At 44.4% G+C, this 26,545-nt stretch overlaps 1 protein-coding gene across 2 annotated transcripts; it reads left to right on the forward strand.

The window, feature by feature from the left end:
• Positions 1 to 1,011: 1,011 nt before the first annotated feature.
• On the forward strand, positions 1,012 to 20,046 carry LOC126563718 (protein bark beetle). 2 transcript variants are annotated; one of them, XM_050220365.1, is made up of 10 exons: positions 1,012 to 1,794; positions 9,453 to 9,628; positions 9,695 to 15,927; positions 16,000 to 16,211; positions 16,282 to 16,637; positions 16,705 to 16,830; positions 17,151 to 17,174; positions 17,325 to 17,793; positions 18,400 to 18,621; positions 18,922 to 20,046. In XM_050220365.1, the coding sequence occupies exons 1-10, from the start codon at positions 1,294 to 1,296 to the stop codon at positions 20,014 to 20,016; spliced, it is 9,414 nt and encodes a 3,137-aa protein (XP_050076322.1). In that variant the 5' UTR covers positions 1,012 to 1,293; the 3' UTR covers positions 20,017 to 20,046. The 2 variants fall into 2 exon arrangements, with proteins under 2 accessions (XP_050076322.1, XP_050076323.1); XM_050220366.1 differs by lacking the exon at positions 17,151 to 17,174.
• Positions 20,047 to 26,545: the final 6,499 nt, after the last annotated feature.

Genomic DNA, 26,545 nt, shown 5'->3' on the forward strand with positions numbered 1-26,545 from the left:
GGAAACAATAAATGTGCCTCGTAACAAAGCGGTTCCAGGAGTTGGATCTCGTAAACTTAATTTGATTGACTTTATTCTATGCATTGCTACCCTTCCGTTACCATGATCACTCCTCTATTAAAGATCAAAGAAAATTTGGAGAAGTATACCCTAAGGAAACGTTCTTGGTTATTACAACATAATCTTTAATTTATTTAAATGACACGCAATACACGCTAAGAATCTTGAGATCATTTCTCCCATGAATTAAGCCTGATCATACTCTAACGGATTGGATTAATTTCACTCCATTTTTTGTTCGATCTTCGACCAAAAGGAAAAACCTGCTTCCGGGCATTAATTTGTACTGTAAACACTACCCAATACCGTACCGCGGCTTCCGGTCAGTGCGGGTGAGAGTAAATTACGAAATACCATTCACCAGTACCTTTCGCCCTACAGTCGCCCTGCAGCTCTGATTCCGTAAAAGGGTGTTTGTTGGATTTTTTTTTTCTCTTTCGCCTTCAATCATACCTCATATCAACATCAAAACCGGTTCTCTTCCTTCGATTGGGGAGCATGCTTTACGTCTTTACCTCTTCTGGAATTATGGTACGCCGTTGTATGGCACTGGGCGTCTTGCATCATAAACACATCTCGCACACCTCGACACGATGTGCGCGAAGTATCCAGCAGCGATTTGAAGGCTTTCGGTGTGGTGTGCGCGTGTAACAGGGTGTGTGCGTTGCGTTGTTTCTTTATCATTAGGGTGTGAGGTGCACTTATCGTATAAGGGTTGAAAATGTGTGTTGTTCTACTACTATTGCCGCCGCTGCGTTATCAAACAGAGAGATCCAATGTTTCTAATTTCTATCCCATCTCTTTTCTCTCTTCTAGGGGGAACACATGCACACACACACACACACAACCCATTTACGGATAGACAAGTGTGCGTTGTTGGCATACACTACGGTTCCGCGAGTGTTTCAAGTGAGCGACAAGTGTGCAGCAGTTTTCTCACTGTGAGCAGTGTGCTTTTTTGTGTCGTACGGTGAGGTTGGGGGTTACTTTTGCGTTACGCGGTTGCTGGGCTGATGCGATCCCGAATCCCATGGGAATGTTGGCGGTGATCATAACCGGTACCGTGGGTGATCATCAATCGATAGCAAGTGTGTTTTGTGTATTAATCAGGTGAAAATAAGTGATATACATAACCTCCCCACACGCGATATAACAGGTGAACAAGGGAGTGGTGGTGTACTAGCTGGTAAGGTGTATGTGTGTCAGTGGCGAGCTGTGAATCAGTGCTAAACCATGAAAAGTCACAGTCGTGCGCGGACTGTGAAACGATGGAAAAATCGTCTAAAATATCAATCGATGGAGGTGTTCCAGGTGCTTACAGTGTTGTTGGTGCTGCTGGCAGGCGTTACTGTGCCGGGCATGTGTCAGGAAGAGGATGTGGATGTGTTTGGCGATCAACTTCACCATCCGGATCGTGATGTTGAGCATGTGCCGGTACCGAGCAGTAAAGAAATCATTACCAACCACATCGTACCGGACCACGGCGATGTGGAAGGTGTTGCCGGTGAATCACATTACAAGGAGGGTGAGCAAGATGGTGGCGGCGCACGGTACACCGAGATTGGTGGTGATGTAGTGCTGGGCGAGAAGGTTCTCCGTGCGTCCGAGAGTCCTTACTCGATGCGCACGGACCTGGAGGTTGAACGGAGGGCGCGACTCATCATCGAGCCCGGCGTAACGATCCACTTCGCGCCGATGGTTGGCATTACGGTGCGCGGTTCAGTAGTGGCAATGGTAAGGGCCGATCAACTTTTGCTTCACTGTTTGCTTCTATACACTTATCTTATCTTTCGCCCTGTTCCCAAACCGTCCCCGGACCGAAGGGAAGAAGAGACTTCCTTCCCCTCGCTCGTCCAAGGGTTTGAGCTACGTTGAGCAATGTTTGATTAATTCCACCTGTTTCGTTTACCTTACCGATTACCGAGCCGACCGGGTGCTTCCTCAACAGTGAGAGTGTTATCAACGACACCTTCACAACGCTCGCTTATCGAGAAGGAGTTGGAAATTTAACCTGTCCGCAGACGAGTTTTATCTTGATTTTTGTATGTATTTATGCACAAACGAACGAACAAGTTGTACGCAAATAAAACCTTTTCTTTTTTTTGGTGCCGGGGTGTGCCACTTTTGCTTTCAAATATTCACCGAATGTGGACACAATGAAGTCGAAAGTGGTTTTTAAGTTTACCTCACGAAATGCGCTATTAAAGGGTGTGTAAATATTGTTGAACTGATCTGATTCAACATAACGTTATCAATCTGATCTTGATATGATATTGGTACTTTCAAGAAGAAGAATGATTTATTTACAAACTCTCTAGAGAACATGCAGGTCTTATGCTTGTGAGTAGGGGGCGGCCCGGTGGTATGTCGACAGCGGCAAAGGGCATGACTGGGGTTCAAATCCCATCCGGACCATCGTCTCGTAGTGAGGACTGACTGTTCAACTAGGTGGTATCGGCAATCTAGTAAGCCATTCGATGGCTGGCGTGACCTATAGAAGGTTAAGTAGAGCCAAGAAGCAGAAGAAGCTTACGTGGAGATGATTTTAGGATATGTTTCTTCAATGGAAAGATCTAAAGATCTAAAGAAATCTAAAGATTGACGGAGAACAAATGACATAGAAAGTACAAACAAGGTTGTTTGGTGTCTTTCACGTGGCATTATACAAACTCTGCATATTTGTGTTGGAATAAGGCTATTGTATTATTCATATCCTCAAAATGAAAGGTAATGTACAATTCTTACACGAGTGAAACTCCTGAAACCTCTCTACAATACCATGGCCCAGTTCCATGGGGTGCAGTTAATTAGCTCCGTCACGCGTCGATCCACTTTGAAAACATTCCAGCCCCAGTGACAGACATTTTACAATCTTCTAGTAGCCGGTCAAAACGAGTTCACCATTCGTTGGGCACATCTTGGGTCTCTTTTCTTAAAGACTTTTCTGTAGCGTCAGAAAAAAAAAATGGTAGAACATCATTCGGGCAATGTTCAACGTGCAATCGTTTCGGGCAACGTTCCATGAATGATTTCCACCCTTTTGGAACGATCACTGCACGCGGTAAAGTATTCTCTGCCGCTTCGGTTGGTGGTGGATAAAATTCTTTCGCCAGATCCTCGGCACGAAGCGCAAAGCATGAAATTATTCACACTTTATTGTAAGTTCGGGCACGCGCACCGACCGACGATTCCATTCCAGCCGAGAAGATTCCCGGATTCCAGAGTTTGCTTCCCCGAAATGGTGGCAGTTGTTCGCGCGGAGTAGATACTATTTGAAATTATAAAATTAATTAACCAGTTGAAGCTGGTACACTGAAACCACGATCGTGTGGTTGAAGCAAGCTTGATTTAACGTGGAGCGGTCGTTCGCATTGAAAGCATTTACGAACGGCACGATCGGATGACGTTTATCACTTAAGATGCTTTGGTTGCGAAACTTCGTTCCCGTGGAGCATAGAGCAATGAAATGTGATCTTTTCCGTATCGTGGTGATTATTAGATTAAAACAGACCGTTCTTGATTAACCCTGGAGGTTAATTGTTGAGTGTAATAGAAAAATCCTTTGAAGGAAGCATTTGGTTGGCACGGTTTTAATTTGATAATAACGATCTTCTTTAGAATGTAGTTTTCCGGTTAAATTTTTTAGTTAATTTTTTCCCTTTTTTATTCATGTTTTTTCATACGATCACTGCATTGTGTTTGCACGATAATTTCAAAATCTATATAGGAAAATTATCTACTTTGCTTCTAAAACAAATAATGATAAGTTTAGGCACTTTCTACATAATTTTTCTTATTATAGGAAATGCTTTACATAAAAATCTGTATTGGTTTATTCACAATTACCCGCCTGAGCCTATTAAGCTGGAGGAGTATTTTTATTTTCCACAAAAATTGCTCCTAAGCTTTACATAATCCAGTCGTTATATATTGCTCACTGCTTCCGCATTTCATGGTGTGAAATTGAATTCTCTACAAGCAAAGGTAAAAAGAAAAGCTTACAATTTTCACAGCAGCTGATTTACTCACCTTCCGTGGGGAACAATAAGACCCGCCAACTGATGATGTCGATTTTTCGCGAATGTTTTGCCCTTGCGTCGCCTTCGTAAAGGAGTGTTGCGAAGCTGACGAGCAAAGAAGGGAACGTGAAGCTTTTGGCACCATTCGCTTTCGAATACCATTCGGAAATGGTTTGGTAACGATTTTTTGATTACCTTCCTATAGTAGCTCGCAGTTTTCGGTGTGGCAAGAACAGCTGATCTTAGTACTCTGCATTGTGTAAGGCTTATTTAAGCGCAATTATTTAAGCGAAAAACTTTATTGGGTCATTTATAGGCGTGTAGTTTGGAAGAACATTTAAAATGCAAACAGATACAGGGTGTACAGTATGTTTCCTGCCGCTGCAAACAGCAGTTCTTTCACGCATGAGTAAACGACAGTTGTAAACACTTGATTCATCAATCCATCAACCGATACAGCCGTTGGATTTTCATTCATAAAAGTGTTGCATGCCGTGAGTCGTAGTCGTAGCAGTGACCGTAACAGGCGCAGTTAATCAATTAACCCCGACCTTTCAAGTGCGTGAAGAATCATCTTTGCTCTAACCGATTCTAGACGCTCGAGGAGGTCAGATTCTTGGTGGTGTCTTAAGGGCTTTAAAAAGGGGAGCATAGTCTGGAGCAACTCTGCAACAGTCCAATGAAATTAACAGCTAATTGAAGTTGTGGTTTCAAACAGGGCGTAGAAGGGCTATGGATCAGCTACGAAGAACTACAGTTCACAGCGGTCAAGCGTTCGTTAATTAAGATCCATCTCGGTCTCGTGTTTTCGGACCGATCCGCAAATGGGGGGAAGTGTCTGTCATTTGCATATTTGTGTATGTGTGTGTTGGCCACACGCTCCCCAAAAATTAACTACAGGAAATGTGCTTTCTTTCTCTGCCTCTGTTTTGTTGCAATTCTTCATCAGACAGGTGATCTGCCGGGGTTATTCACCTGAATACAACCCCAACAATTTGGCTAGATCATGATCATAAAAACTGCAGACGCTCATTGGTGCGTAACTTGCGTGCTTTTTTCCGAAAAAAAACGACCCATTGAAGTTTATGGCCGGTTGAGAGTTGAGGGCAGTGCCATAAACACATCATCATCGAAACGGAAAATTGACAATACTTCCACAACAATGGACCACCCGTTCCACCGCGCTTGGATGCTAGGAGGAGGACGTCATAAGACAGCTGATTTTGCGACTCGCTACAGATGCGGACCAGTCAATGGAGCCATTAATTCGAACACCTTCCTCCAACGGAAATGATCGTCATCATCGCAGCGTTAGTCATCCGTGATGAGAGCGAGGGAACACCCTGAATCACCGGCAAACAGGTGGACGGTTTCGTTTTTATTTGAACGCGATGCAGAGTGGGCACGTGTGCTATTGATGATGAGTCATGTGGAATTTCGTAGAAGGGAAAGATGATTGTTGTAATAGTTCTAGTTTAATCTAATTTCTTGGTGGATGCTTTAACTACGTTCACAAATTAGTGTTCAATACTTAAATATGGTTTGTAGTTAGAAAACTCTAACCAATACAAGATTTAATTGGTCCAACCCTATACACACTGCCAGAACTGTACTATGTTTAGTTCAAAGCAAGTTTTCTGTCGTGACACAGATGCATTCATGGCGCCATATGTTTCGAATGCATATTTATGATCAATCGCTGTGACACATACTCGCACACCAGGCGTGCACCATTCGCTGCACTGGAAGTAGCTGGGGCATTAGGCACCAACTAACGAGAACCGGTTGTGGTACGGTGCTTTGAAGCATAAACACACGTTACCACCGGATGTGCCACCTGTTGCATTACACATTGCCGCTCTATTGATGCAATTTGCTTTATGCTCACAAAAAAGAAAATTTGTTGAATATTCATGCATTGTCTGAAGTTTTATTCCATAAATTTCAAAAGATTATTGTTTTCAATATTATTTGGTGGAGATGAGAAATGTTCCTAATATTCTCCTCAAAACAAACCCCACACAAAGCTCAGCTTAATTTTAAGTGTAGTATTATTTCACATTTTAAAAAAAATTTGGCTTGGGTTTGTATTTTGCTCGTTAAAACGATATTTTTATTTAATCTTATACATAGCTGGGTAGTCAGTACTGTGTACGGGTAGACGCTAAGAATGTGTTTAAATACCCTTTCTTGCTGTGTGAAGATCGGCACCGTTACCGTCTCGGTCAACGGAGTACCCCATTTTGCAAATATTCTTTCTATTCCTTTAAATACTTCACGTATTCCTTAATCTAGCCAAATTGAACAGATGTCTCATTGATAGCTTCCAACCAATAAGTGAAGTTTCTAAACAACTCTTTTTAATATTTGTGGATGAATTTAATTTAATTATTATTCATGTTTTAAATCGCAAATTAGTGTCACAAATGAAATTGAAAGCCGTAACCGAGTAGTAAGAATTTGTTTTATGAATTGTCGATACCGTAAGGATTCACAGTTGTACATACCGCTTTTATAATGTTTTTGATGCATCAAAACAAGTGTCTCAATGGTTCAAATAATAGGCGGTTTAGCTCTAATAAGCAATTTAAACATTCTACGTCTAAGAAGATACTACTTGTTACAGTTTTATTAAACCGCAAATTGTTTTAAATGTCTAGAAATTTTATTGTATCACCTGCCAAACTCTATATAAGTTGTGTGCTCATAAAACCCATTGTAAATATTTAATTGATAATGAGAAATAACTTGTGTGATTAACTGCTTCAGAAATTATGTTAAAATCATCACAGCAAAATATCGTTTTTCATGCAGCGCTAAACGTTTTCAATTTATCCTCATTTAAAACCATATGTTCCTATACTTACGCCACGCACTGTGTATTCATGATCGATAGTTTCACATTTGTCTTTCGAGTGATATGCGAGAAATTTGAATCTTATAATCTGCCTATTTTGACCCTTTTCTATCATCCTTCTTAGACAAGCAACCTGTTTGCTGCTTCCTGCTAATGATGGGCACGATTTTTTCATTCAATGGCAATTTAGAAACAATCATTGCCCAGTAATTATGCTGGCTGTGGCTGGCAACCGGACAAACAACAATACGTCCGGTTACGTACGTTCGAGAGGTAATGGGAAAATGAGTCAAAAATCATTTAAAGGAAAAAACAATTACTGCACTTTCTATCTTTTCGTTTGTTGCCTTTTCTGTGGCAAGGTTTTGGTACATTTGATGTTTGGAAGAAGCGTAACGCTTGCTAAACGGTTGTTCTCATTTTTAATGGTTCTTGATCTGTTCCATCTTGGTTAAAGTTAAAAATCCTATTCAAACATAAAAAGGTACAGTTACACAAACCGCACAAGCCCCCGCAGTTCTCAAGGGTATAAATTTGTTTGCCTAAAATTGTTGCCCATGTTTCATTACTATACTCTGGCATACCACTCTTGTGCAGTTTGGTTGTAAGAAACGTGAACAAAACCCCTGCAAGGCATGAGTGTAGCTCTCCCTATCTTAGCCAAAGGCAACATACACTGGCAATAGCGACTGTATACGTTTATGGTATCGTTTTACAGCGTTCTCCACTGACCTACATTAACTGTGCCGTCGTAGAGTGCCGAGTAGACGCCACGCTTTATGCCGGAGACCGGTGCGAAGTACCGACGGTTGTAATAGAATTGTTGGAATGCTGCAGACCGGCGTTGCCGCTGTCTGAGGTTGAGGGAGTGGGAAATTTGTATCAGATTGCAACGTGAAGTTGGTGCAACATAAACAGTAGCAGCATACATAGCCGGGAAAGAAAAGTAAAAAACACGATTATTCAGCTGCTTAGCACACATGAAGAGTAAAACGTGTGTTAACACAAGTTAACACGTTTTACTTTCTCTGGCTTTAAATTGGTGAATCAATTACACAGTGGTGGCGTTGTGTATAAAAACAATATTCAGCAAAGGGAAACAATTTTTTTTTCGCTGGTAGGCAACTTCCTAAGAACCTCCCCCACCCTGGTCAGCAGATTCAATGTGTTGGAGGCCCCCAACGTCCACTATTAAATTGGAACCTCCAAGCACAGGGCCAGCACTGGGCATTCCCACCGAAATAGCTGACACTGACCGCTACACATGATTCAAACTGCCACTCCATTTATGACAAAAAGCTTCGTCTGTTTATGTTGTGAGTGGTTTTTTTTTTTGTTTTTTCTGTTTTGTTTTGCATTTGAAGTGCAGCGCAATAATTGCTCCGTTTTCATTATGCAACTGCGTGAGTGCGTGACGCGTGACGGTTCTCGCTTTAAAAACCGGCACAATTTCCCATCACCACGGTGCGCAAAACCTGCCGACCAGAGGGAAATGATTCATGGTGGTCTGGAATTTTATTGTAAAGAAATGGTGAAAGGGTCTTGACAAATCATTAAAATTAATCTGTGCAAGCACACAGTTTTCTTTGTGTTTTTACGCAACACATTGTTTCTGAATTGATGACCGGTGGTTAATTGTTTTGCATTGCGGTCAAACCTAGAATTATGGTCGGCGATTTTTGGAACAAAACAATAAAACAGGAGACAAATTTTAACAATAAAAAAATAGTATTTTAGTAGCTTTTCATTTATGTGCAGTCTTGAAATGACAGCGGTAGAAAATGAATAGCGGTAGCTATAAACGGTCCAAGAACTGATAATGAAGATTTTTTAAAGAGTACTATGTGTTCTATCGCTGACCAAATAAGTATAAATAGTCAGGCATAATGGGAGGATTAGGTGGCCCGTGTGAGCGAGAAGGTCGTTAAGTCAAGAAAGAAGAAAAATTAGACACATTTGATCTGATTGATGCATTGATTGAGCAACACTTTCTCACCTCAGAAAGCCTAAAACATCTAACAGAGGACCGGTTTCGATGACCAATCAGTTGTATGTTCGTAGAGCAGAAATTGATGAGAAAATCCTATTGCTCGGCCCTGAGTCTGGACGTTGAAAAAAGTTCTGAACAAGTTAGACATTGTTACACAAAACTCGACATCCATATCCAATCCGTAGACAGTGCCCGCATATTTGTTTACAGTGAGCAGGGAGTTGTCGGTCCAAGAGATTCTAAACTGATCTCAATAACGATCAATAGATTGTTTAGGACAAGTATCAATCGCAGTGCTATTTCATAGCATTCTATACTCTAGATAGAACAAAAACAGTATTGGGTACGATCCTACGGAATTGCCACGTAACTGCATGCCAAGATTTGTTGAATGCTTCTTGGATGTAGGAATATCTTCAGAAACAAAATGTATTACATTGAGTTATCGTTAGTTTTAAATGAAACTTTCCATCCCTAACTAGTCTAATTTTTAATGCACGCGTTTTCATTGTGCTTTGTTTTGCAGGGAAATGCTGAAAACAAAATTACACTCACCACAATGCCCGATACGGGGTATAAGGATGTTCCATCCGATCCACGTGAAGCCGGCGCAAGATTGGTGGATGGTCCAAACCCCCTCGCAGGACGACTGCAACTACTGAACAACGGCAAATGGCGATCTGTTTGTTCCAACTCGAAGAAGTATGTTTGTCTCTATATAACACATTTCGATGGCGTGTACTAACGTCGGGTTTGTCACCATTTTAGCTGGACCATTGCAGACTACGAAACCACCTGCCGACAAATGGGGTTTAAGGGTGGTCGCTTCTGGAACTGGATGGATAGGATCTCCAACTATGAACCGAGGCTACTGTACGAAGAGCCACGCTGTCTCGGTACCGAGGGTTCACTGTTTGACTGTGCCTGGAACTCGAAGCAGGTCGGTTCGGGTGTGTGTGACTACCACAGTGACATCGGTATCCAGTGTTTGCCACTGTTTGACCAGGTGACGCCCCATTGGCGTGGACTAAAGTTCGAGAATGCCGAAAGCAAGGAGACACTGTCGTACAATCATGTACTGTACGATTCCATCTCGCTCTCCCAGCTGCGGCACGTTGACATCATGCGTGCCGGTACGGGTCGTGGCGGATCAGCAGAAGCTGCCATCAGTGTGCTGGGTGTACCACCGGTGCTGGAATTTGTAACGATCGACCATTCGTCGTACACGGGCATTAATGTGACGAAACACGACGCTGCATTTAGCTTCCGCAATGTAACGGTGCGTCGTAGCCGAGGGTTCGGTATCTTCATGAACTCGAGCTACGGATCGGCCCATCTGGAGGGTGTAACGGTGAGCGAAAATGGAGCCGATGGTATTCGCTATGTCGGGCATGATTTGCGCGCCGACGAACGAACGGACCGTAGCAAGGTGTTCGATTTCTGCACACTTACCTCAACGGCGTGGCAAATCTATCCGTTGCAGCTATCGTTCGAACAGTCACCCTTTGCACTCTCACCGAAGGAATGTGCTCGATCGTTTGAGACGGCTTTCGGGTATGTGCTGACGATGCATTTCGTGTACTTTGAGCTGGCAAGAAACGAATCGGCACAAATCTCCGTATACGACGGGATGTCGGAGAACGATCGATTGCTGGCATCGTGGGATGTACGAAACTCGACCCGGCCACAGAGTGTGACAAGCACCAGGGAAAAGCTATTCATCAAGCTACGAGCTGATGCAAGATCGGCCGTACTGGCACATTTCCGAGTGACTTCCGGTGTGACCAAGGCGTACGATCTGAATGTAACGCAGGGAATGATTGTTGATAATGGAGGTCGTGGAATTGCCGTAGATAATTTAAGATCCCAGGTGCACGTGCACGAAACCACAATCAGAAACAATCGGCATGCGGCAGGATTGCACGTTACTAGTGGTGCCGGTGACGTTAATGTAACGCACTCTACGATCAACTATAACCAGGGCGACGGCATTAATATAACGTATTACGGTGGCAACAGGAACGTTTCACGCAGTTCTATTGAAGCGAACCGTGGATATGGGTTTGCCATTTGGTTGAATCAATCAACAACCGAACGGCGGGAGTATTTGGAGTTTAACCAAACCACCACCATAGAGTACTCGACGATCGGACGCAATCTCGAGATAGGAGTGTTGCATGGCAATTACTGTGGCGACTCTTGGGTAAACGTTACCGGTAATTTGTTCAACGATAGTACGAGCGATGCAGTCGACATTCAATCGTGTTGGTTTGAAACAATAGACCACAACCGGACGCGACTTCAGATCGGGCACAACAACTTTGACCATTCCCACCGAATAGCGATCGTGCTTAATCCGATCCTAAACCTTGAAGGTAGAATAGAATACAATCATTTTACTCGTGGTCGTTACGGTGCGCTTCTGACACGCAACAAACCTTTGGAAGAATTTCGCCCATTGCCGGTGCGATTGATCGTACAGCACAATCACTTCATGAACAACGAGGGTATCTACGTTGCATCGTTGGGCCTTTCGCCCAACACCGATAGCAAGACGCAGTGGATGCTATTTACGCGCAACTTTGTCAAAGGAAACCGTGTGAAGGAAGCATTCGGACCGTTGGAGGATGAAGGCGAAGGACTAGGTGGTGAGGGTCGTTTGAATCCTCGATCGCGCGTTGCTGCACCAGTGGTAATCTCTTCGAACAATGTAGACGTCTTCCGGAACATCATCTCGAACCAGGAGTCACGGTATGAGGTTGGTTCGCAGCTGTCCGATCAGAGCAAAGCTCTGAATGTAACGTACAACTGGTTGGGTAATCAGGACGAGGAGAAGATTTACGATCGCCTATTTCATCGAAAGGATCGGTACGACCTGGCAAAGATTGAGTACTTCCCGTATCTGTTGCATCACTCCAATCCAGGCACACAGACAATCGCACAGTATCAGAAATTTGTTCCATTTTTCCACAAAGAGGGCAGTGAGCGAATAGGTGGAGAAGTAGACGGGCAGGAAATACTACCCGCCGGAAGCTATACCGTAGAACGTGACATTAACGTGCGTCCTGGTGGCAAGCTGATACTAAACTCGGGGGTGATCCTTAACTTTGCACCAAGCGTAGGCATGATGGTGACAGGGAAGCTGGAGGCAAGAGGCCGTGCTCCGGATGATATTATGTTCACGCTGAAACGAGAAGCTGTCATGCTGGAAAACGATACGACCGAAGCTATCGTTGACGATCAAGAATTCGCTATGGATATCGAGACGGAATCGATCGTTGAAAAGGTTCCACACGAACCACAAACGCCTAAAGTGCCGGTTCGACTTGTTGGTGGTGCAAACGATCACGAAGGTCGTCTGCAGGTGTACACGGAGGGCGTATGGGGGACGGTGTGTGACTATGGCTGGACCATCACGAATGCGGCACTCGTTTGCCATCAGCTCGGATTGGCATTGAATCCGATGGATTGGCGATTGCAGCGTTCCGAGGTTCCCGGAGCTGGCACAGCGGAGGACGTACTTCTGTCGAATGTTCGCTGTACCGAGCACGATATTGACATTACCAAGTGTCGTGCGGAACGTGCCTCGCAGGGTGACTTTGAGAACTCTTGCGGGCATGAAAATGACGTTGGTGTACGGTGCTACGAAGGTGCTTGGGCTGGTCTTCGGTTCGGTGTGCTAGCGGAACGAGCGGACCTACAGTATGTTACCATCGAGAAGGCTGGTTTATTTGATTATGTGACCAATACTTTCAAGCCTGCGCTACAGATGGATCTAGCCCGCCATAATCTGGACAGTGTGCGAGTGGTGCAGAATCTTCAGGATGGTTTGGGAATAATCTACTCCGACATTTACGCCGGATCGTCGGTGAACAATGTTAAAAATTCGGAGTTTTCCGCCAACCGTGGAAATGGCATAAGTATTAAACAGCTCGGTTTGAAGGTACAGGGCAGCATCATTAAGGATAACCGAGGGTCGGGCATCAATCACGATCAAGTAGTTTCATCCCTTGAACAACGCGAAATTACCAGCTGGTTCAACATGGTGCCGGACTTCAATGTGGACGATTCGGACTACCGACCGATATTGGTACCGGAGAGTACTACCACCAACATCGACATTGACCAGTGGCAAATTAAACACATCATCACGACACCCGTGCGAAACGATCCGATCGAGCGAAGGATCATCATCCAGTGCCAACCGGGTTATGTGATCGGAATACAACTGCTGAATCCGATCGAGAATCGTTCGACTGAAAACATCTGGATACACGATTCGCTTACGGGAAGTACTGAGTCGGACATCTGGCAGGTTAAGCGTGATCTGTCGGTATTTCCTTTAACTACCAGCAGCTATGGTGCCATCTTGCAGTATCGTAGCGGGACAGATGCACTCGGTGGGGCAGTACTGGTGCTTCGATCCATTCAGGCACCGATACAGAATATTTACAACCGTATTGTACGCGGTCCTGTACCGACACTGCAGATAACGTCCACCAAGATTCAACGTAACTTCCGAGGTATTACGGGCACTTATTACAACCGATATCTGGGTGAGTCAGGTGAGCTGTATCTGCGGAAGGCGAACGAATCGATCAAGCTGGTCAACTGTGAGATAAGCCATAATCGCGAAGAAGCCGTCTTTGTTCATTCGCCGTTCTGGGACGTGCACGTGAGCAACATCTCCGAGATCACGATACACATCAACAACAGCATGGTTCGGGACAATGGTCGTGGTATCAGACAATTCTCGAAGGATTTACGCTCGTCCAACAATCTGTTCCACTATGTACTTCAGGACACAACGGTGGAGAGCAATTCGTACGGTGGGTTAGAGTTGAGCCTTCCATACGTTTGGCAGTACAACGAAAACTTCACACACTCCGTCTTTCTTGGGAATGATACGTGGGCTAGGAATCGTAAGTTTGGTATCCTGATCGATGGACATTACGCAGCCATAAATATCTCATCGAACATCTTCACTGAGAACGTGTGTGCGCAGGGTGTGATCGGATTCCGGGGCATGGAGAAAAAGATGCGGATCGATAACAATCGCATCACGCGAAACTATGGTAGCTACATGATTGAGTTCCGTTCGGACAGTCAGAGCGAGATACTGGGTGAGATACCGGCACTGCTCGCTTTCAACCAGATCGAGAGCAATGAGGAGCTGAAGGATTCGCGATCTTCAATGAGGAATTTTATCCGCGGTGAACGTAACAACGCAAACGATCCGACCTGTGTGATTGGATTCGGTGGTGTGCAGAAGGTACAAATCTATCGTAACGTCATCTCGAACAATCAGCAGGATTATGATTTGATTGCGGGCGTGAAATCGGCACGGCTGCGGAACTATCTGGATGCGCGCGAAAATTGGTGGGGAAGCAGCGATGAGTTACACATTCGGAAGAGGATTTTCGATTTTGATGATTGGAACAATCACGCAGAGGCACTCTACAGGCCATACCTGATTGAGGACATCGTTGATGGGAGTGTATCTGTGAGTGAAGGACCAAGCCCACCGGTCGATTTGAATGCACTGGGTGGACGTATTCTGGAGGATTTGTCTATCTACCGGCGGGAGCTACCGTACGTCATACGGTCCGACATTACCGTCATGCCTGGCGTAACACTAAGTATCTTCCCCGGTGTGGTGATGGAGTTTGCCCCGAATGTGGGTATTTTGGTGCTGGGTACGCTAGTAGCCCGTGGAACCAGTGACGCCGAAGTTATCATGAAACCGATCGAAAGTGCCTCGGAAGGCCTGTATCGGGTAGAACGATCGCTCGAGAGCATGGTCAACTATGATTCTATCCGGCTCTGCACCAACCGAAACTGTTCGCAGGGTGAAGGAGAAAGTGAACGGGCGAAGGAAGGTTTTCTCGAGTACTACAACCACACAACGCTGCAGTGGATACCGATTTGCGATCGACGGTTTACCGAGCGAAATGCTCAGGTTGTTTGTCGCGAGCTAGGGTACGATCCGTTGGATGTGTTCTTTGATCATGATAGGCGAATCGAGTTCCATACAAACTCTTTGACACGGATCTGGTCATGGGTTGAACCGATGGAGTGCCATGGTGATGAGTTGCGGCTAGAGGAATGTCCTGAGCGCTTGAATGGACAACTGTACGGAAGACGGCACGAGTGTCAATGGGATTCGGAGTTTGTGTTCATCAGCTGTAATGGAGAGCCGGAGCGGCGCAACTACTGGGGTGGAGTACGGTTTGCGAATCAAGATTTTGAAGCTAGCTTGTACGAACATCGTTTACACGACACGCTTGCACATACTACGGCGACTCCAGAGGAAAGTGTAATGGATTTTGTTCGCATCCATCGTGCCGGAATGTTACACGGTGAGAAATCACCCGCGATTCAGACGATTGCCAAGAATCCCAGTATCAGTTCGGTGTCCATAAGGGATAGTGCGCATCACGGTGTGAATTTAATCTCACCAACGAACGCGATACACCTCAATCATCTGCAGATCTTGCGCAGTCTTGGACAGGGTATTAACGCCATTTCGCTGACGGGTGAAGGACGAGAGAGCGATGAATCGAGCTACAGTCCATTGAAGGACCTCGACTTGCCGTACAATCTATTCTCGCTGGTTGATATCTGCGATACAAACAAGGAAATCACGCTGGAGGAGCGTGTTCTGGTATACTACAAGTACGACAATAATCCGGTCAACTGTGTTAAAATTTTCAAGAGTGCTTACCGAGTAAAACCGCTCGGATTTCGCTTGCTACAGTCGAATCTTTTTAACCACTCGAAGGAGTACGGGCGGCGGGACATGATTCAGCTGATGGATGGTGATATCTACAACGTGTCTGCTCGTATCATCGGTACGGTCGATGCAGATTCCGACAACCAGAAGCGACTGTTCCGAACGAGAGAACCAGCGCTTAGCGTGCGGCTAATCGCAAGTGGAGCACCTGCAAGACATGGCTTCATCGCGGAAGTGGTGACGCTACCGATTTCGGCAATTGGATTTAGTAAGTAGAGACTAAAAATTCTTGGTACCAGATGAACTAACTCAACTGTCTTCGATTTGTTCGCTCCTACAGATCGTGATGCCCAACACAACATTTCCAACTCGGAAATACAGGGATGCGTCGGTGGTGCCCTCCAGTACACTTCCGTCGGTGAAGTGTCCCCGATACTCACACTGGAAAGAAATCGAATCATGAACAATTGTCGGCAGCTGTATGGAAATTTCTCTTCTTGCGAGTCTGCGATCAGAATCGATGTACAGAACATGCAGTCGTTACATTTTAGGGTAATTGCCCGATGAAGAAAATACTGCAATTGTCTCCAAACAATTTCACTAATTTTTCAATACTTTGTAGAATAATCTAATCCAATCGAATCAAGGTGGTATTTCGATTCGGGCGGACTCTCGCGGTTCTGCCACTTCATTACGGGGCTGGATCCATCATAATCTCTTCACTCGCAACCGAAACCGACCCGCAATCTACGTCGATGGGCGACAATCTTCACCATATCAGGAGGTGATCATACACAACAACTACATCACCCAAAACGATGCCACATTCCGTGATGTGGTAGTGTTGCGGCAGGTCGTTTCAAACTTTACCTACAACTATGTGCACCGGAACAAAGGTCTACGAATAGTGCAGGTGTCTGGATTCGATCGAGTGAGGCTTCCAATATATCAAACAACAACACACAACGGATTTTACGAGTATGTTTTTGACTTAAGACCACAGAGTGGTGAGATTCTATTGAAACTCTGTACATCTTTTTCTCAGCAACGTGGCCACCGATTGGGAAGGACGGGCAACTATTGTTGCGGGAACGGCTGGACAGCGATATGTGGATAACATTTTTGCCAATCCGGACAATGACTACGAAATCATTACAGTCAACCGATCGATGTAAGTATAGGTTCAGAGGTTGTAGCAAACATTAACTGATACTAACTCGGTAGCTGAAGGATTGAGAAGGAGTAGTAAGTAGGCAAAGCGGTACGCAATGTTTTCAGTTTCGGATCAATTCTCCACATTGATCGTGATATGTTGTTACGTTTGAATATATATTTTGCTGTCAAAATTTGCATGCTTTATTTTATCGTTATTTCTCTTACTACCTTCCCATCTTGTATTTCTCTAAAAATCCCAAACACAACTCCTGCAACTCCACTCTGCGTAACCGTGGGCTGCCGAATGAATGCACAAACATTTTCGCGCCCTGACAGATTTGATTTCCAGTACTGGAATAGGTAGGTGCAGTGTTGTATTATCCCAATTTAAACGCAATCGGTGTTGGCTCGCTTACTTTACAGTTTTACACAGTAATTATTGGAAGGAGAGAGAGAGAGAGAGAGAGAGGAGTGTCGCTTACTAATGCACTTTCGATTACTTTTTAACAGCACACTGGACGTGTGGAAAACAAAAATTGATGCCCGCTATAACTACTGGAGTTACAACGAAACGCTAGCGGTTAGCTCACGTATACGGGACCGGTACGACGATAATCAGCTGCTGGAAGTATCCTATTTACCGCTGCATATGAACAACCTAACGGTGCTGGACGGTAAGTGTCCACCGGGATGGACGCTGCTGATCGATACCTGCTATATGTACGTCGGAGCACCGATGAGTTTCCGAGAGGCACGCGACTTTTGCCGTTCGGATAATGCTTCGCTGCCCTTCATCCATGGGGATTCGAATGCGCTGTGGATGTTTATTGAGCAGCAGTCACGCTATCTGAGGAATTACGAGCGTGTTTGGGTACAGGATGCCAACTATATCGACCGATGTACGTCCTTCTTGTATCAGAATGTCGAGGTGGAAGAATGTCACAATCGACATGCATTCCTGTGTGAAATTGATCCTAAGGTAGGTTTGGAAACTGCGTTCCATAATAGAGATGTGCACAGTGAGTAATAGCTGGAGCTCGCTATAATGAGAAGTCAGATTTTGTTGGCAGGATAGGGTCCTCCAGCGTGCAAAATCATGCCTCTCACTATAGTGAATCATACAATCATACGGCACCGGGCTGCTCCCAGAAGCCTCTGCTCACTATAGTGAGAAACATGATTATGTATGCTGGGGTCTTTACGATTCATACCCGGAGAGCAAAATCATGCTTCTCACTTTAGTGAGCAGATGTTTCCCACTATAGTGAGAATCACGATTTTCACTCACTAAATCAGTCACTCTCTGTGTCGACTAATATACGCTGTTTTTCCTGTAGTGAACAAATGCTACTCACTATAGTGAGAAGCATGATTTTGCTCACTGAGAAAAGAGTGATTCATTAGTCGGCACAGAGAGTGAGTTAGTATAACCAGAAAAGAGTTATTGTAGTGCATTACTTTTTTATGAATCTTTATGAATCTAAAAATCAAACAATTAAAAAGAGTGATTTTTCTCATCTCTATTCCATACCGTATCTAGTAAATACAAGAGAAAGGTTCTAAAATGGATATCTTTTTTTTTTAGGTCGAAATTGATCCTCTTCACTGGACAGCAAGTATAGAAGTGATCGGCATCATCGTTGCATTAGCATTGGTCATAGTGCTGATTTGCGTAGTGTGCGCTTGCTGGTGCCAAAAGTCACGCTATCGACACGCGCAACGATTACAACGACGCAACAGCATCCGTCAGAGTATGCGCAGCCTTAACAGTATTGATCCTCAGGGATCGCTTCGAAGAAGAAATTATGTAAGTATCGTCTTTTCGGTCTAAATGCAGAAATGGTGTTGGGATGTTGTTGGTGACGTACTCCGGGAACTCGTTATTTATTTCAATACATTTTTTGTTCACTACGGCAGCCAACATCAGTTTAAAAGAGGTCGACTAAATGTCGTAAGTGAATGGTTTTTTTGGCCCGTTTGCACGTTTTTGATAAATGTTGAGTGTTTTTACTGTTACGCTTGTTCCGTGTTTTGTTTAAGATTAATTCTGCCCTTAATAACTGTTGTTTTTTAACGTCCCTTATTTGGCTCTTTTGCACCTTCTCAGGCGATGTCCCGTTCGACGGACACTCTACGAACAGCTACAACGAACGACTACAAACGAATGGCATCGAATGGTTCGATCGAGTCCGTGGACAAGAGTGTCCTCAGTACCGAAACTAGTTACGATGTTTACGACCAGAAACAGAAGCAACAGTACAGCAACGAGTACGCCGAACAGCTAAAGAGTCAGCTCGGTTACAGCGAAAGCAATGGCGCACCCTCGGAGTATATTCCGAACGCCAACAACGGTATCAGTCCGGCAAAGACAAAAGTGTACGGTTTGCCGGAATACAGCAGCAATGGTGGAAGCATCGCGTTTGAACTAGCATACCGTAATGAAGGTTTCCGGGACACATCGACCACCTATTCGGGTGTGACCCGCAATAACTCGCTAAGCACTGCCATCAACGAGGAATCGCCAATCATTCATGCACCAGGCGGTGGTGAGGAAGAAATCGAAGAAACTGGCTCCGATTACTATGGCAATTCGAGTACACTTCCGATGCGTGTACAGGATAAACTTTCGTTCCTGCACGAGCTCAAACAACATCTGCCCGAGTATGAACCACCGACAACTTCGGTCAGTCACAGCAGCTTCCAACCGGCTCGAAACTCGCAAACCGAATCCTTGTCGAGCGTGCCCGGTACTACATCGTACGCTTCACCGAGAAGTCCACCGACAAGACCGGCTCCACCAGTTATTCCACCACCAGTCGGTCACGTATACCAACAGCCCTCGATACAGGTACGTCGGCCGGCACCACCCGAACCGGAACCAATGCGTCGTCCCGATTCCTACATGAAGGCTGTGAAAAAGTACGCTACCCCGGGACGGGAACGAGACTCCATACTGCCACCGCCACGGTCCGACAGCCAACGGCCTAAAACGTTGTACGAATCGTCCGGTGAGCAGCAGCAGCCGGCCGTCTCACCCATCATGGATCACTCGCCGACGATGCCGTCCGGTACGAGGGCGAATTATGCGCGCTCCAAGTCGGAAGCGTTGCTGGAAACGAATTTCGATGGTACGGGCGCACCACCACCGATGCTAAGCGCTGACAGCCGCAGTTACTCGCAACCACTCGAAACTGCAATGTGAGATAAGTTTTACGTTAAGTGTTAATTAGCGAATCGTGTGTGGTACAGCATTCTCTTTCGATGTGCTTTCTGTATTTGTTTTGTAAACGAATTTTGTACAGTGTTATAGGTTTAAGTAAAACGAAAACGATTCAAAATAAGCGAACGAAGGGAGCATAAAATGAAGGTGTTAGGGGAAAGGCATGCAACCGCTCCATTGAAAAAATCTGCCATTTAAGGCACTATTAAGGGAACTTCGTATTGAAAAATCCCTTAATAATGGTTGTTAAGGCAATTTTGTCAATAGGGCGGAACATGCGCGCTCTATGAGCAAAAGCTTGCAAAACACTTCACATTTGTACGGTTTCGCGGTTGTCGGGTGCTTTCGGTAGAGCTTGCACATGTTCGATGTGTTCGGTGCGTTCAGTAGCAATATAACAAATGCAAACACTCAATAGGATAAAAGTGGTTCTACATAACAAAAAAACGAAGACAAAAATACAATCGTGATATAGAACGAATGGAGAGTTTGGTGTACTTTGCTTGTGCAGCTGAGCATCACCTAAAGACGGTGCCTTAATTGCACATTATGCTAGCCTTTATTGCCTTCCCCAAGTTCGTTTGGTGAGGATTATTAGGTTCCATGACCAATGAAAAATTCTTTACGTGATAGATAACAAACGAAAGGGCAATTGTGGCCACGTGTTGCAATGGATGTTGTTCATTGTTTTAAAAATGGAATGAAATTAGTTTCAAGCTCGTGTTTAATTTTAATCAAAGACAATCGAACCGTACAAGCAAGCATACACACCCATTAAGTGATTAGATAGAAGGATTCAAAAATGTGTTTTTGGCGGACAAATTGTGTTTAGTTTAACGTAGAATAATCGTTCGATTTTACATCCAGCGGAATAAAGAGCAACAGAGAAGTATGTTGAAAAGATGTATACCATTGTTGTGAAAAGAAAACCAGTGCAACTATTTGTCACAATCCCGTTTGAACAGATGATCACAAATTTAGAGCTTAATTTCACTCGTTTAGCTCAGAGGCCGAGGCGCATCCTTCGGTCCTATTTATCCCTTTCGATCGCGATCGACATAAGGACGACCCGAAAGTTAACAACGGAACCCTACAACGAAACGAATGAAACTGGCGTGTTCCACCCATGTAACCAAACGTGTTCATATTCTTGCCTGTTGAGCAAGCCAAAACGGTTGGAGTCTTAGACACAATAGATGATCTAGCGTCGTGGTCTTTAAATCCCATTTCCTAACTTTTCTGCAAATGCAACTACTCCGACGGTGGATGACGGCCACAAAAGCCTTTACGGGCCCAGCCCATCGGATTCCAGCTTCCTGGGATTCCTAATACTAGTCTGTAATTGTGAATCCGCGATCCTCTTCGTGTTTTTGAGACCAGCTACTGATAGCTATATGTTCATCTTTGCTCAAACATAAGCAGCCAAACAACTTTAAGTGGCAATATTTTAATGCCGAAATATTAATTCGTCAGTTTTGGTCATAGTTCATATTTTGAATGAGTATGTGAGTACTAGGAATAAAATGCATTATACAGTCCCAATTTTGCTAATTTTTTCCAGTATTTTGTAATACTCCTTTGTAATATGACCCATTGGCAGCCATCACCACCGTGCTAACTATTCACCCCAGGGAGTGAAGTTTTATGCGCCTACAAAGGCGTTACCAACGATCTGTACATGCAGTTCCAATTCCAAATGGAACCGCAACCACCGCAACCACTATACTCGATATCCACCACTTAGCAATATCAGGCTGTCCCTTTCGAAATAAAATAGCCACTTAACTGTATTGTCCTACTGCAGGACTGTCTTGTCGTTAATGGTGGACACATTAACACCATAGCTCCATCTCAATTTGATCTGCCACATCTTTTCTGTCCAGGTGTACGACCTAACCTAGACTCTACGGATAAGGTCGTCCGGTTCCATTTGTATGACATCACTATCAAACCGGAGCTTGGTGAATATAAGCCGCTGTATAGCTCTGACATACATACCAATTGTGAATATCCTATCGTCCTAACAAACGTGGCCAAACATGTCCCCAAACATTTTCCTCCTCAACAAGGCTAAGAGCGCATCGTCAGTTTTGAAAATAATCAATGCCTAGTAGTATTATGTACATACTGGAAATATAATATATAAATATACATATTAAGATGAAATTTCCTCAAGCTCTACTATGACAGCCGGCATCCCTGCGCGTGTCTCAACAGCTATGTTGGTCTTGTACTTTGGATCGCATAGAGAAATAGTTTTGGACGACTTGAAAGATGTCAAACTAAAATCTAGTTGGTTTTGGGGCCTAGATAATCACCTAATCTAACCAGAGAGAAATCTTCCAATTATCTCTTATACAAACGGGGCATGTCGACGTGTTCATTTACTTTGTGTTAATTGTATACCGGCAATACTGACCACGTCTTAACGCAGTTCACCGATGTAGATCACACAATTACACCTCGTTATTCTACATGTGTTCACGCATTTCAAAACAAGCAATAAGACGGATATGAAGCATGAACAGCAAATTTGTACATTACGCATACAAATTCAACCTGAAACAGTACACCTGTATTGACGTTCCGGTTCTAATGTGTCGTGCGAAATTCGGCAAACACTCCTTGAATTTGATCATCGACCTTCTTCTCGAGACAAATGTTTTCGATGAGGATCGAGCGTTGTTTTTTGTTGTTTGTATTCCCCAGCAGATGAAATTTGGGGAATCCACCAGTATGAATTTGGTATGTTGTTTGCTGAACAGCGATTGGTTGGTTAAAACCAGATGTTGTTATTTGTTCATTTTTTTCTGTTTACATTCGTTTTGTTTTGCACTCCAAATGAAGTTTCAAGGTCGACAACGTATGCAAAAATGTGTTTTTTGATTATAACACAGTTTCTTTATAAGAAGTAAAAATGACGAAACAAAGCAAAACAGGGGTGTGTATGTGTTATTATTCTGGATTTCTCCTTCCTCATTCCTTCGTTCGTTCACGATGCAAATTGTGTTCCCCATTGCTTTACAATCGTTGCATTGATTAGAAACTAGCACAACGAAGTTTTTGATAGCAAAATATTAATGAAACGAAACGTGGAATGATATTTTACTTCGTAGTTCTGCTTCTTTTTTTCCACGTTTACTTTACAATTATGTACAACAGTCTGTTCGATTTCGCGTAAATAGACGTATGAGGATCAAAATGCTTTAGAGACTACAATCAACTTGGTTATACCCAAATGAAAACGACTCAAGCTCATACAAGAAGCCTGTTTGGCTATACAGGTATCATCATTATATCGTAAAAACAAACGTTTTCTGTGTTTGATCCCAGTTGGGGTAGGTTAGCGGTTAACAAACAAACGAACCTGAATTTTTTATAGAACCTATTGGCATCAGGTAAATTTTAGAATTATGAGAATTTCTTTAGATCCATAGAAAGACCAAAGTCTTACAAGGAATACTACAAACTTTGAATTTCCAAACATTGAATTCTCAGAGCTGTTTTGGAGTTCGTTTTTAGATGATGGTTCCCTAACTGAGGCAATAGGTGAAGTGAACCCCATCCGTACTTTATCTGCAGAACTAAGCACGACTTCATCCAGCCAGGGTCAAATCAAATGAATCAAATCAAAACAAGGAACCCAAACCATCTCCTTGGTTTGTAGTGGCAAAAAATAAAGTTTGTCAAGCAGCAAAAATAGAATCAAATGAAACCAGAATCAGTTTACCAACTACTTGAGATACATTTCGGGGTGGTCTGATGACGCGTCCGAGCCACCGGTCTTCAGACGCCAGGACTGCGGGAATCTTATTCCGTCTGAACCGTTTTCCCTAAGTTGTGGGACTGTTGTTTCAACTACGTAGTATCATAAAGTCTCATAGGCTATAAGATGCCCCTGTACAACCTAGCCGATGGTGCTTAAGCCAAGAAGAAGCTGAGGTACAAGGAAAACCCGTGAGATTCAAGAATGGTCATACTAAATTGGGATGCGATGCGGCTTCATATTGAATAGTGCCGCATCCATCAATTCCACTTGAGTTGTGCCTAAAAGAAAACACAATCGTTAACCGAGCAATTATTCACACAGATCTCACTAAATATAATTTACCTGATTGCGAAAGAAATGCATATTTTGATGCGAAAAAGTGCGTTAACGCAGCACAAATCCATATCATTCGCCAGCGTAAACAAACTAAATTCACGTTTTGACGTTTTCCGTTTGCTCACGCACACTTGCCCACTCGCAGACGCACTGCGTTTACCGCGTGCGGTTCAATACTTATGCCTAATATTTCTCATCGTTCCCATCCGCGGCCAATAACACAAAAAAATCACCTCACATAAATGCAAACATGTGTATGTGTGCCTGTGTACCAAACACTAGAAAAGAGAACAACCTCATAAAACATTTCACCTGGTGGGTGGAGTGGGGGGTTCGCTTTATCTAAGCCGAAATACAAGAACGGACCAACGGAGGCAACGTTACGGTAGTGTTTGTACTACGCACAAACACAGCCTCCCATACCCCAAATATACATATAGCGGTACAACTGCTCGCGGTACATAAGCATGCTCATAGGAGCACACACAGCATAGCTCTTTTGCTTCGGATCGAGTTTCTCAGAATTTGTTGAATAGCAGAAGAGTGAGGAAGTGTCTGCCGTAGTACTACACAGGCCGTGCGTGTTCGTTCGTTCCGTTCCGTGAGAGGTGCGTTCGTGTGTGTTGTTTGTTGTGTTGTGTGGAGCCACCCACACCGCCCACCCCGTCTGTGGTGACCTCTGTTGCACACGCTAAAGTCGTCAAGTCGGTCGAACGGTCGAACGGTTGGACGAAATTAATTATTAGTCATTGGGATTGTCGGGAGGGGGACAGACAATCTAGCTTCTTTCGTTTCCTTTTCATCTGCTAGAGCAGAGCAGAGAAAATGATTAGCGGACTAGCACTACTAGCATAAAGCATAAGCAGACAGGTTCCTTTCCGTTCCGTTGCCCGAGGCAACCAGTCAAACTTTTTGTTATTGCTTCCTACAGTCACTGGGTGCCCCGCTTCTAAACGGGCCCAAACAAGATTGATCGTGTTCGGAACCTGTTCCTACTAGCCCGAGGGACCCGCGTTTGAACCCAGATTAGTCCGGGTTGTGTGTATTTGGAAGGTGATTTACGACAAGGAGCAATTTCGATTGCGAATTTCTTGACCCGCTTGAGTTTCCTCGTGCTTAACAGCTTCACGCGCTCTGCACGGAGCAAGAGTGCAATGGCCGTGACGGTGATGACACGGGATAGTGAACCAACAGCATTACCCCCCAACGTGGCGAGATTGCATTGATTGGACGTGGACGTGTTGTCACTGTTGCTACTATTGTTGCATTCTAATGCCCCGAGAGCAAAGAGAGTGTATAAGTGCACACACATACTTTCATACACGGATCCATGTGCACATAGGAAGCGCATCGAATAAACTTTTCGGGAGTACGCGCGCGAGAGCTGTCAAATGCAATTGGGTGTAATCTGTGAAATTGGCGTTATCTTATCTCACACCCCTCGCAGCATTGCTCGTGTGTTTCGTGTGTGCTTTGACCAATAGCCCTACTTGTCGGGCACCACACTCCAGCCCAGTTTTGGGTATTTATGGGTTTTCAAAACCACTCTCGAAAGGCTAAAGCATTGTTGGCTTCTGTTGTATTGCGTGTGCGCGAAGTAAAATTATGTTGAGAAAGTCCAGATCAGAGTACTAGCACTTCACATTCCTCACCACAAACTCCCCCGAACCAGCAAAACCCGTGTGCAGCAACATGGAGCATATTTATCACGGCTGATGAGGGATGAGTAGTGGGTGAGCTGTGAGAAAAATCTCCAACCATTGTTCGTGAGGAAGCTCTCGCATGCGTGAGAAAAAGGAGGCCAGAGATTGAATATCGGCAGTTGTCGTCCTGTTCTTCTTTGCTTGTAAGAAAAGCGCACACGTGTGGTTGTGTCTGTGTGTGTGTGTTTTCCAGCGTAAAAGCACCGCAGCAAGGGAAGAAAGGATCCACACACACACACACACGTGCACACGGATACGGAGTCTGCGAGCTTGCAATAAAATATGGTCGAAGTAGCAGTGTTTTGACGGCGCGGTGGCTGCTCTCGTGCGGATTTTTGGCGCTTGTCGTGTCGGGTTGTGAGTGAGGTTTATTTTTACGGTCAAAGCTGTTCCCTTTGCTGTAGGTTATGTTATCGATTTCGGACAGTAGTGGAAACTGACCAGAGCAGAGGGATGCACGGGCAGAAACGAGATCGGGACGACGGACTGTTGGGTGATTTTGTAGTGAGTGAATTTTTGGGTGCATTTTCCTTCCTGGATGGCCGCGTGATAAGATGGTGTGGTCTGGACTAGTGCTGGTGAATAGCGCATAGAAGTAAATCTAGTGTTCGACAGATTGCAAAATGGTGTGATAGGGAACAAAGTGATAGAGGTTTCTAGTATTTTGGGCCAGTTTTGAGAATTTTTTATTCTTGCCACTTGA

The sequence above is a fragment of the Anopheles maculipalpis genome, chromosome 3RL (assembly GCF_943734695.1).
Source record: "Anopheles maculipalpis chromosome 3RL, idAnoMacuDA_375_x, whole genome shotgun sequence".
NCBI classification, from domain to species: domain Eukaryota; kingdom Metazoa; phylum Arthropoda; class Insecta; order Diptera; family Culicidae; genus Anopheles; species Anopheles maculipalpis.

Coding starts and splice junctions, on each gene's coding strand:
- LOC126563718 (XM_050220365.1), top strand. CDS start 1,294: ATGAAAAGTCACAGTCGTGCGCGGACTGTGAAACGATGGAAAAATCGT. Junction 9,629..9,694: donor GTTTGTTCCAACTCGAAGAA/GTATGTTTGTCT, acceptor TCACCATTTTAG/CTGGACCATTGCAGACTACG. Junction 17,175..17,324: donor GATTTCCAGTACTGGAATAG/GTAGGTGCAGTG, acceptor ACTTTTTAACAG/CACACTGGACGTGTGGAAAA.